Here is a 12,673-nt window from a genome sequence, read left to right on the forward strand (position 1 = left end):
GAGTTGATCCCAGGACTCAAGAGTCCCTGTTCTTCCCCTGGCCCAGAAGATTGGCCTGTTCCAGAAAGAGAGTTCAGTTGGGAACAGTTGGAGAACTCCATCCCCAACCCCTTTTCTCAGCCCAGCCCTGCCTGCTCCTCTAGGAACCCGATCTGGAATTCTCCCAGTTTCGGGGGAGAGGCCTGGGATGCTTGCATGAAGACAAAGCACTGGACCAGGAATCAGGAGTCCTGGCCTGGAGTCCTGGCTTTGCCTTGGTTTTACAGTGTGACCCAAGGAAGAGCTCTCAACTTCTCTGATTACGAGGTTCCCTTCTCTATAGACTGGAGGTAAACACAGCCTGCCCTGCCTCCCTTATTGAGGTTTTGTGAGATCTGAGAGGATAATGGGTGTGAAAGAGCTTTGAAAACTGTAAAGGATCTCATGGGAAGAATTGTGATTCTACTACTGTTGGAGTGAGGGAGCACATGTATGTGTGGGCATGTGTGCCAGGTCATGTGTTTGAGGGAGTTGTGTGCATGCAGTGGGTTTATGTCAGAGTACACACACAGGTGCTGGTGATCAGGAGAGTGCAGTGGAGCAGGGGCCGTGGTCAGCTTCTGGGAGTGGGACTCAGGTACTGGGGGAGGGGCTTACACACAAGTCATCCCTGAGCTCATGGCCTGTGCAGGGTTGTACTAAGATGATTGTGTGCAAAGACTTGAGGCACCATCCTGTCTACGAGTTGCACCATTAGAGCATGTCCTGCAGACTGACTGGCAGCTTCCATGGGGACAGACAGGCCAGTCAAGGCTGATGGTCTGGGGTTGGCAGAGGGCAACCTGAATCCTCCCCACCTCCCAACCAGGAAGGAGTCAGCCCCCTCAAAGCAGCCATATTTCCTTCCTTGAACTGACCCCTGGTCTCCTGGCAGCTGGGCAATATTAGACAGCCCAGAGTCCTGTGGGAATTGTTCTTGGCTCCCTCTGCTTCTGTCTTCCCCGGCCTGATCCCCAGCTCCCCTCTTGTCACTGGCTAGGGGTGTGGGGAGACAGCCCTCGTGAGCAGAGCTGACATTTCAATCTGTCTCCTGAGCCCTTCAGATGCCTGCAAATTACATCAAGACTTCATCACCCCCCTTGTCTAACACCCAGCCCTGTCTGGCCCCTGTCAGGCCTGGCCCTCAAACAAGTGACAAATTACATCTGGCCACTGTGGCAGGCCTGCAAGTGGGTGCTTGAAACCCAAGGGACCAGCGCTGCATAGACAGCCATTGTGAGAATAGAGTACCTTCTGGATAAGAGCCCCGAGTAATCAGGCCTACTCCATTCCATGCTCTCATGGCAACCCCTGCCACCAGGCCAGCTTTGAGGGGCCCATGCCTTCCCCAGATCAGAGGCGGACAGAGGTCTCAGCTCCCAGTTTTCTCAGCTTTACGGGCTTCTGGGGGGAAAGATGGCTCAACATCTTGAAAAAAGCCCAGTGTGGCCAAAAACCACCTCCCTGCTAAACCTGGCGGACCTGGGACCCAGGAATAAAGATGTCTAGAAATCTGTCTGCAGGTGACACCCCCATGAGGTTAGGAGGGAGGGAGCTGCCTTTGCCTCCAGCAAGGCCAGGCTCTGCTACTTAACACCTGTGTGACCTTAGCCTCTCCCAGCCTCTGTTTACTTAAGGGGATTTTACCACCCACCTTACAGAATTCTGGTGAGGATGAAATAATATCTGTAAATAGTACAAGGCTTGACACATTGTAGGTGCTCTGTGAATGGTAATTGTTGTTATTGCTGTTGCCACTGTTGCTGGCTAAAAAGCAGGGTCAGGAGCTGGAAGATAGGGGTCAAAAGGGTGTTTATGGGAACTAGGAAAAAATGCTAACTTCATGTCTACTTCTCTGCCTTCACTTCATTAGTAATTTCCCTGCAGTGATGTCCTCCCTTCCTCCTCCTCCTCCCAGGCTGGCCCTGCCCCCTTAAGGCGCTCTCAGACCCACCTGCTGCACGTGCTCTCCCTGAGCCTGCAACCCCTCCACTCCCCCCTAGAGGATTCCTGCTGCATGCTTTCAGTCCCACTTAAGGCAGAATTATATGCTGCCTGGCATCTCTCGATAATTACAGATTCCACGTGTGTGAGTCTTGTTTGCCCAACTCTAGAATCACAGAATCTCCAAGTTTGAGGGGACCTCATCCAGCCTCTGCCTGCTGCAGGAATTCCCTGAGGAATGTCCCTGGCAGATGGTCCGCAGCCTCCACCCAAATGTGCCCTGGAGGGGAGCTCCTTATGGAGAGGCTGCACATCTGCCCCAGCACCCTGCCTTGAGCCTTCTCTTCAGCCCCAAAGATCCCCTAGGCCTTTTCTCCCAGGCAGGGGAGTCTGCAGGGCACGTATGCTCTCAGCACCCACAGTCTGAGGGGGCCAGAGCCTAGCGCAGCTGTGTCCTTGGACCTGGCTGGGCTCAGCATCCTCTGTGCTTCTCAGTTTACAGAAATCTGCAAGGAATGTACCTCTAGCGACCCGCACATTCACCCTTTCCACACATCTTTATTGCAACTGGCCAGTGAAGAGGGCATTGTGACCCAAAATGCTACCTTTAGGCTTTAGAAGAGAGACAGACGGTAGAGAGGCCTGAAGTAAAGGAACTGACTGGCCTGGCTTGGGAGGCAGAGGATGGTGGCCCTGAGACCTGAAAGAATGAGCAGCTTCAGCAGGAGAGGAAAAACGGAAGGCATTCCCTGGGCAGGGTCCTGCATATGCAAATGCCCAGAGGAGGGGAGTGAGGCGTGGCCTGTGGCTGCAGTGAAGATAAGAGGCTGGCATAGCTGCTGAGGCCAACTGTGAGCTGGGAAGTTTGGACCTTTTCCTGTGGACAATCTGAAGTCACCAACAGGGTTTGGGTAGGAGAGAGACATGATCCAATCTGAGACAGCTGGGGCCAGGGAGATGCGTTGGGGATGGGAGGGGTGAAGGCCAGGTGAGGAACAGTGGAGGGGGGGAGGGTGGTAGGTAATCAGAGCCAAGATAGAGACAAAGGGATGGAGAGGAGGAATCAACTGAAATATTTGGGAGATAAGATTAGGAAGGATTTGGTGACTCACTGGATGCCACTTAACTAGCCCAGGCGGATAATCTGTGAAGGTCCTGCCTCAGAGCAACATAGTAAGGACCTTGGAAACCATGTAGATCAGTGCTTCGGAATCACCTTGTTAAAATGCAAAGGATGAGGACTTCCCTGTTGGCGCAGTGGTTAAGAACCCGCCTGCCAATGCAGGACACGGGTTCGAGCCCTGGCCGGGAAGATCCCACATGCCTCAGAGCAACTAAGCCCGTGCGCCACAGCTACTGAGCCTGCTCTCTAGAGCCCGTGTGCCACAACTACTGAAGCCCGCGCGCCTAGAGCCCGTGCTCCACAACAAGAGAAGCCACCACAATGAGAAGCCCGCGCACCGCAACGAAGAGTAGCCCCCGCTCGCCGCAACTAGAGAAAGCCCGCGAGCAGCACCGAAGACCCGACACAGCCAAAAATAAATTAATTAATTAATTTTAAAAAGAAAGAAAGAAAGAAAGAAAATCAGAGATATATATTTTAAAAAATGCAAAGGATGACTTAGTAGATCTTAGGTGGGGTCTGAGCTTCTGCATTTCTAACAAGCTCCCCGGTGGTGCTGATGCTGCTGGCCGAGGGACCACGTTCTGAGTAGCAAAGATTCACACTAGGCACTTTATATGATGGAGAAAATGAAGCTCAAATAGTCGGCATACTTGTCCAAGATCACATGGTTAGGATTAGGTCCCAGACCTCTGGGCTCCCAATCTCCAGTGCTCCTTTACCAGGCCACACTAACGCTTCCCCTCTGGGCAGAGTCTGTTGCTGTCCGATCCTTGTTTGAATGAAGGCATGGAGCCCAGAGGATGCTCCAGGGATTGAAGGTCTAAGGGCGTTGGGGTGGTGGCAGAGGGGCCTGTGACAGCCAGAGGAAAGGACTGGAAAAAGAGGCCCAGAGAAGAGAGAACAGAAGGGAGGCTGGCACGTGGAGGGGCGTGGCATAAGGCTAGGCTGAGCAGTCAGCAGAGGCCAAGTTGGGCAGGGCCTCGAGGGCCACAGCAAGGAGTCTGGACTAGATACTATGGTCTTTGTGGGCTCACTGGAGAGCCACGGATGATTTAAATAAGGAAGCACCATGAGCAGCAACATATCAGGGCTATTCACTGGCTGCTGTTCAGAGAATATCGGTGTGGAGGGAGAAGTGGGTTAAGCCCTGCAGGCAGGGAGGCTGGCAGGAGGCCACTGCGATGGTCTAGGTGAGCAATAACAGTGAGGACGGGGGAAGTAGCAGCGGGGATGAAGAGCAGTGAACAGAGTTGGGGGCCAGTTGACAGGAAGGAATGACGGATTTGATGTGGGGTATAAGGGAGGAGAAGAGATGCCAGTTTCTAACTTGGGCCTGCAGATGGATGGTAAGGTCATTCCCTGAGCTGGGGAGCCAGGGGAGCTGCCAGCTGGGGGAAGGGGGTGCTCAGTTTGAGGCAGGCTGGGTGTGAGATGCCCACAGAGGATGTTCAGGGGAAGCTGATGTTTAAGAGCCCACCTTGCTGGCCAGGCCCTCGGCGGACACCATCTAGTTCAACACACCAACTGCATCCCCACCTTACCGATGAGAAAACTGAGCCTAGAGCTATGAAGGGACAGGAAGCATTTGGTGTAGCTGAAAAGCTTTGGAAACAGACACGTTTACAAATCCCACTTGTGCTAATCTCTACGTGACCCTGGATAATTTACTTGATATCTCTGAACTTCAGGTCCCATTTCACAGGGTTACTGGGAAGGTAAAATGAGCTCTTCCTGCACTGAAGTGCCTAGCTCAGGGCCGGGGGCTCCAATGAGGATTGGGCATGCCCCTGGCCTGCAGGAGCCTGAGGGCAGCAGGGCTCAATCAGCAAAAAGAAGCCTGACTCTTCTGCTTTGCTCTGTTTATTCTATGGACAGGTCCAGAACATCAGCCTCCGAGAAGGGGAGACAGTAACTGTGGAGGGCCTCGGGGGGCCTGACCCCTGGCCCCTGGCCAACCAGTCTTTCCTGCTGAGGGGCCACATCATCCGCAGCCCCACCCACCAAGCGGCCCTGAGGTTCCAGAGCCTCCCACCACCTGCTGGGCCTGGCACCTTCCATTTCTACTACCAAGGTAGGCCTGGGTAGCTGAGGAAAAGACCAGCCCAGACTGGCTGCCCTCCTGGGGATCTCTGGTGCTGTTACAGCCTGGGGGAAACATGGAGAGACTAGTAACATACAACTCAGTTGCCCAGGGAAGCTCTGTACAACTGGAGGTGAGTATTGCCCATCTGATACCTCCAGGACCTTCCCTCCTCCACCTACCACCCTGCAGAGAACTGGTCTCAAAGGGGGACCGACACAGAATCAGGCAGCCCCAGGTGTGCCCATTGCCACTCATTCATTCATCCATTCATTCAGTAAACTTTTCCTAGGCATCTGCTCCTTGCCAGGCCTGTGCTAGAGACTGGCAGTATTAAGATCCAGCCAAGTCCTTGCCCTCAAGGAGTTCAGAATGTCCTCGGGAGGCAGACACCTAACAGGCAGTAACAATAGAAGGCCTCTCCCCAAATGCAAGGGGGTCAAGGTCAAAGGGGCTTGATAGTGACCATCTAAAAGTCCTTAGCTACCAACCTGGCCTTCCTGAACTGCCTCACCCACCCTGGACCTGGCCATGTCCCAGTCAGCTCAGAACACCGCTGGAAATAGGAGAGTGGCATGATGTAATAGGAAAATCACAGACTCAGGATATGGGCAGATCTGTGTCTGAATCCCCTTCCCACTGGCTATTGACCTTGGACAAGTCATTTGACCTCTCTAACCCTCCTTTTCCTCTGTTGTAAAATGAGTCCAAAACACCTACTCCACAAAGTCATGGTAGGGATGAAATAAAATGGTGCGTGTCAAGGGCTTAGCGCACATCCAGGAAGAAACCGGAACTATGTTAAAGAGCTAGTAGGATGGGAAAGGGAGGAAAAGGGGTTTGGGACTCTATCCCTCTCCCATCAGTATCCCTCCTGGCCCCTTCTTCCCCAGACAAAGTCTTCTTGATCCCTTGCACAGCTGTGACAAGGTAACCAGTTCAGATTGGGGAGTGCTAATGGGGAAATAATTGACATGAACAATTGGCTTGCATTGTCAGGGACCACTTCTGCGGCCCTGCCGGGAGCCACGATCACTCCTCTGGAGATGGGGATGCTTGGACCTCCCCCCGCTAAGGAGTACTCACCCCTTTCTGGCCTCTCCACCTAAACTGGGGGAGCAATCTGGTGTGGCAACAGGGAGCCTGGTGGCCATCAGGGGCTGGCCAGGGGCTTGTCAGAGGCAAGGGGCCAGCTGAGGCAAGGGTGAGTGTCTAGGCAGCCCAACCAGCCTCCCTAACGGCTCATCAATCCTCCCTAGCGGCGGGCATAATTTCACACCACGGTAACCTTCTCTCTTGCTGCAAATTCCTTTGCACAAACCCCCAGACCTTCTCTCTGTTGGGCCAGACAAAGTTGGCTGAAAGGCAGCGAGTTGGAGGCCTGGCGAGGGGTGCAGACCCCAAGGAGGGGCTGGGAAAGCTGGCCCAGTCCTGCCTCTTTCTCAGTTCCCAGAAGCCCTCCCTCCTCGCCCAGTTTTTGTCAATGATCAGCTCTTTCCTTAATGAGTGTAATTCCCCTAATTATAGGCTGTAATTAGCCCTGATCCCAGAGATGGGAACAGGAGCGTGTGCTCATACGCGCGTCTCCCTGGGCTGGAGAAAGAGGGTGCCAGAAGAGGGGGTGAGGGGCCCTGTACCCACACCCCTGTCAGAGCTATCCAAGATAATGTTGGAGATCATAAGGTTGGGCCCTCATCTGCAGAACCAAGTTCCAACTCCCCTCCCACAGCCTCAGGCAGGGTGAGGAAGTAGAAGGCCCTGCCAGGCATCCCCCTCCTCCCTCCTGAATATTCCTGGCACTGGACTTGGCCCCAGAAACAGATGCCAGGGAGAAAATAGCTCAACAGATTGCAGTGATGCAGGCTCCCCGGGAACAGTCGTCATGGCAACAGGAGGAAGCTCGTCTTGAGAAGTGGCACTTTACCCACCATGGAGTCTGGGGGCTTCATTGTCCGCCCCCAGCCTCCTGCTCTCACCTCATCCCAGCCCAATTTCCTAATCTGTGAAATGGGGGACCTTCCTTCCCAGAACTGTGATAAGAACTCATGGGGAAGATGGAAGTACAAGTGCTGAGCATGACGTCTGGCTCATGACCTAGACTGCCCTCAGTGTCACTCCCCCCTCCAGTCTGGGTAGAATGTCCCATCCCATCCCAGCCTGGGGTTTCTCCCCAGATCATTGTGAGTGGCCACCCTGAACAACCACCCAGGACAGCCTTGGTTATTACTCTCAGGTTTCTCTGACTCCTGAGGCCAGGTTTCTACTTCATGTGGGAAGGCAGGTGGGAAAGAGGAGATATAAAGCAGTGGGCTCTAGAGCCAGGAGTTTCAAGCACCCACTCTACCACTTACTGGCTGTGTGGTCAGGGTAAGTCCCTCAGTCTCTCCGAACCTTAGTTTTCCTCACCTGAAGGTGAGTTAATAAGCCCTAACTTCCTCCTAAGCATGTTGTAGACATCAAGTAGGAAGAGTATGAAGGCACTTTAGAAGCTGGAAGGTGCATGCAGATGTGAGGTGCTTTTATTAATCAAAATTACAAACAATAACAGCAAGCTGGTGTGTGCAGTATTTGTTCTGTGCCAGACAATGCACATATATCCTCTCACTTAACCTCTCATGTAACAACATTGGATGCAAACTCCAAATGGGTGGGTAAACAAGGAAACTGAGGCACAGAGAAGTTACACAACTTGCCCAAAGTGGCACAGCAAGTAGGGGAGCCTGTATTCAAACCCAGGTAGTCTGACCTCAGAGCCCACCTCCTCAGCACTGCCCCATACTGACTACCAATCACAAGCAATCACTCATTGGCCATTCTTTTAAGAACTCTGTGAGAGAGGGATGAGTAGGAATCATCTCCCCCTTTCACAGTCCTAGTAACTAAGACCAGGACCGGTGAAAATCACAAAACTTGTGTCTGGACCCTCGTCTGCCGAGAGGCAGCCCTTTCTTATATTCATACAAAGGCACACAGAGGCTTGTAGAGTCCCTGCCTGGACCTTTCTTCCCATCCACCTAGTACCATCAGTAAGGGTGGGCCTCCTCCACCCCGAGACCCAGGAGTGGTTCCTCAGTCTAGACGGTCCTCATCTCTCCCACCACCTCCGAGGGTTTGCAGACTATAGCTCAGACTCTTCACTCAGCCCCTCTCCTTGACCACCTCTCAGACCCAAGCCCTGACCCCTATTTTTAGCTAAGGCCCCAGCTTGGCACTGGATTGGGATTGGCCGGGTTTTTTATAGGATTTGCTGCCACCATTCGGTCATACCTGGTATGACAATTCTAAAAGTTACCAAGTTTCCCAGGGCAACGTGTCCCTCCCACAACTTCCTTGAAGGCGTGTCCTGCCTCACCACCCTCGACCCGTCCTGTTTTTGAAAAGTCCACAGCCCTTGCCATCAAGCTTTTTAGCATTTCTCAGTGAATACTGGGAAAGCTTTTACTGTCTCTGACTTAAGTGTTTCCTGCTGTAATTCATATTTGTCCCCTACAGGAAACATAATATCAGTACTTTACATCAGTATAGGCTTTTCTCTATTTCAAGTTCTTTCACATCTACAAGTCATTCAATAAACATTTCTTGGTTCCAGGGATACCAAGCTGAATAAAATACTATCTCATTTATTCTCACAATATCCCTGTAAGTGGGCTGGCATTTTGAACCTCATTTAACAAATGAGGAAACTAGGACACAGAAAGGCGAAGTAACTTGCCTAAAGTGTCAGAAAGCTTGGACCAGAACCCAAGGCTCCAACTTCCACCTCTGTGCTTGCTCCAGTAACCAGCCCAGGCTGCCGGAAGTATCACTCGCACCTTCTGGGGAGGGGGTCAGAGTCTCTTCTGGAATTCCTGATGCTTCCTCTGACACCTCAAGGCAGGCTGGGGCAGGCCCCTTTTGCCCTGGCTATGACTCAGCCCACTCAACACACACACACACACACACACACACACACACACACACACACACACACACACACACACACACACATCACCCATTCTCTCTCTGCAGCCTATCTCCTGAGCTGCCACTTTCCCCGACGTCCAGCTTATGGAGCTGTGACTGTCACCAGCCTCCACCCAGGAGGTAGTGCCCGCTTCCACTGTGCCACTGGCTACCAGCTGAAGGGTGCCAGGCTCCTTACCTGTCTCAACGCCACCCAGCCCTTATGGGATTCTCAGGAGCCTGTCTGCATTGGTGAGTAGCCCCAGGGGACTCAGTGCTGAACGGGGGAGTGAGGTGGGGGGCTCATTCCTGCTCTCTGTTGCTGTCTGGCACCTTCATTTGCTCTCCATAAGGAAGCCAGAAAATGGCCACACACATCAGTAGCATTCACCCAACCTGCACTTATTGAGCACTTACTGTGTGGAGGCACCACAGGTATACAGAGCAGAATTAAACAGGGACTGTGCCTTCAAGGAGCCCACAGTTCCAGGAAATGGGAGTGAAAGAAAGTACATGGGTCACCAACTTCCAGAGCAGGAAGTTAAAAGTACCAATGAAGAGGGAATTCCCTGGCGGTCCAGTGGTTAGGACTCAGTGCTTTCACTGCTGTGGACCCACGTTCGATCCCTGGTCGAGGAACTAAGATCCAGCAAGCTGCACAGTCAAAAAAAAAAAAAAAAAGTACCCGTAAAGAGACAGAGTGACCTGGGATGGGGGAAAGCAATCATTCTTAGCTGGGTACTTAGGAGGCTTCCTAGGGGAAGTAAGCATTGAAGGTTTGACATTTCTTTTTTTTTTTTTTTAATGAGTGTTGAGTTGTATTAACTATTCATACAGCTGTTATTTAGATGATCATATGATTTTTCCTTTGATCTGTTGATGTGGTAAATTATAGTAACTGATTTTTAAAATTTATTTATTTATTTTTGGCTGCGTTGGGTCTTCGTTGATGCATGTGGGCTTTCTCTAGTTGCGGCGAGCGGGGGCTACTCTTTGTTGTGGTGCGCGGGCTTCTCATTGCTGTGGCTTCCCGTTGCAGAGCACGGGCTCTAGGCGTGCGGGCTTCAGTAGTTGTGGCACGTGGGCTCAGTAGTTGTGGCACGCAGGCTCAGTAGTTGTGGCGCACGGGCTTAGTTGCTCTGTGGCATGTGGGATCTTCCCAGACCAGGGCTCGAACCTGTGACCCCTGCATTGGCAGGTGGGTTCTTAACCACTGCGCCACCAGGGAAGTCCCTGGACATTTCAGTGGAGGGAACAATGTGGGCAGTGACACAGAGGTGAGAAGGTGAGGGAGCATTTAGGGACACAGAAAACAGCCAGGTTTGGCTGAGGCCTGAGACATGTGGAGGGGGCAGTGGGAGGGCCTTGAATGTCAGGCCAAGACACTGGGTGGGGAGCTGTTGAAGTTTTGTGAGATGGGGAGGGAGGGGCTCAGAACTATTCCTCAGGAGAGACAGCCGGGTGGTGTCTGGAGGCTAGGCAGCCAGCCAGGCAAGAGGGTTTGAACTTAGACAATGACTCTGGGAATGAAGAGGAGGGAAGTGTTTCCAGAGTCACTGATGAGGGAATGGGGGGAAGGAGGAGACTCCCAGGTTCTGGCCCTGGGTGATCAGGGAGTCTGAGATTGCTGCCAGTGGAGTGGGGCTTGTTGGCAGAAGGGAGATGGAATGTTTAGTTTGCAGCGTGAAAGGCAGCTTGGGTTTTTGATACTTATTTCATTCTATAAACTCTTTCTAGGTGCCAGGCATAAGCAGAGGTGAATAAGCCAGACACGGGCTCTGCCCTCAAGGAGCTCTCTGTATGGTGGGAAGACTGGAAAGCAGCTCAGGAAGTTCAGTGCAGATGGAGCTGTGATGGGGGGAACTCAGGGCACAGTGGGGATCCAAGGGAGGGAGAGCTTCTCCAAAATGAGGAAGGAGACAAGGAAAGCTTCCCAAGGAGAAGGCAGGGAAGGATGACAAGCATGTTAGAGCTCAGGGAAGTGGAGTGGATTCCTGGAACAGCACCTGCAAAGATGCGGAGGCATGAAGCAGCACACTGTAGTGAGGACATGGTGAGGTGCGCTTGAAGAAGAGGGTGTATGGGGAAGGGCTGAAGCTGAGTCAAGAGAGGGTGGTTTATAAAGGGCTTGAATACCCTCTTGAGCCTGAACTTTATCCTGAGGGTAATAGGGAGCCACTGAGGAATTTAAGTGAAGGATGGGGCATGATCAGATTTGAAGGGCAGTTCCATTCTGAGACCAAGCAGAAAGGTGAGTCTGCCCTCTCTGCAAAGAAGCAGAGAAGAAACTCACCACAACTCCTTCCCCGGGAGCTTTATTAGGTTAAAATATTCTGCAGTCTTGAACACTTGGAGACAAAGGCACTGGGTCTTGGCCATGGCAGCCTGGTCTCTGAGAGCTGGCAGGGTCCAGAGCTGTGTGTCCAGAAGAGGAAAGCACTGCCTGAAACCAGCCACACTCCTGTTGCCTGAGACCCCTTCTCTGGCCCCATTTAACTGCCAGGAGCCTGTGGCCAAGTAACTCAGCAGCCCTCAGTGATGGGGATGGGAGAGCTGCTAAGCCTCTGCTTAGGAAGAGAGGACGGTCCCAGGCCAGAGGGACCAGTGCTGGAAAGGCCCTAAGGGGTCAGCCCAGAAATGACAGTGGTAGTGATGCTGTTTCAGACAGCGTTCAAGACTATCGCCTGGCTAGCAGTGCCTGCTAAGGGCACAAGATTTGGAGGTGGATGGCATGCATACCAGGTGTTTGTCATCCCTGATCTAGTCCTACTCTCTTTTTTAATATCCATTCACTCATTTTATTCAACAAACATTGAATACCAGCTCTGTGCCTGGCCTGAAAAGACTTGGCCCCTGCCCAGGGGGGCCTAGGTAAGGGACATATCCAATAATAACTGGTTCAGGAAAGTGGCATGAGGTAGAGACAGCAGATATACCCAAGAAGGTTGGATATACCCTGCAGCAGATATACCCTGGTAAGGGGTATTAATAAAGTTCACCTGGGCAGGGGAAAATCAGGGAAGGCCTCCCAGAGGAGTCAGCAGAGAGGGTAAGTGACTTACCCAGGGCTACACGGCTAGGCAATGGAAGATCTACCTTAGTCAAGGGAGTTGCACATGAAGAATCCCAGAGGTGTGAAAGGTTAGGAGGTCAGCTGCCTGGAGCTTCAGGGTCACAGGGGCAAAGGATTGACCTTCAGGGCCATGAAAGCAAGCTCCCTGCTGCCCTGTGCAGAAGGTACAGAGCTGGGATGGGCAGAGAGGCTTGTTAGGCTGTCTAGGATCCCACAGGCCAGCCCACCATCCCACCCCTGTCTCGCAGCTTCCTGCGGTGGAGTGATCCGCAATGCCACCACGGGCCGTATCATCTCTCCTGGCTTCCCGGGCAACTACAGCATCAACCTCACCTGCCACTGGCTGCTTGAGGCTCCCGAGGGCCAGCGGCTGCACCTGCACTTTGAGAAGGTTTCCCTGGCAGAGGATGACGACAGGTGAGGGGGTATCCTGGTGGGATAGCAGTGCCTGGCCTGGTAATACCCTGCTGGAGGGATGGTACCCAAGCCT

At 52.7% G+C, this 12,673-nt stretch overlaps 1 protein-coding gene across 2 annotated transcripts in view; it reads left to right on the forward strand.

Annotated features, from left to right (window-relative positions):
- SEZ6 (seizure related 6 homolog) overlaps positions 1-12,673 on the forward strand; it is a 98,016-nt gene that overhangs the window by 79,901 nt on the left and 5,442 nt on the right. For both annotated transcript variants that reach the window (XM_028166868.2, XM_057536854.1), the window contains 3 exons: positions 4,964-5,159; positions 9,177-9,362; positions 12,432-12,600. In XM_028166868.2, coding sequence (XP_028022669.2) covers positions 4,964-5,159; positions 9,177-9,362; positions 12,432-12,600 — 551 coding nt within the window. The remainder of the gene's footprint in view (positions 1-4,963; positions 5,160-9,176; positions 9,363-12,431; positions 12,601-12,673) is intronic.

Source organism: Balaenoptera acutorostrata, chromosome 20 (genome assembly GCF_949987535.1).
Source record: "Balaenoptera acutorostrata chromosome 20, mBalAcu1.1, whole genome shotgun sequence".
Classification (NCBI taxonomy): domain Eukaryota; kingdom Metazoa; phylum Chordata; class Mammalia; order Artiodactyla; family Balaenopteridae; genus Balaenoptera; species Balaenoptera acutorostrata.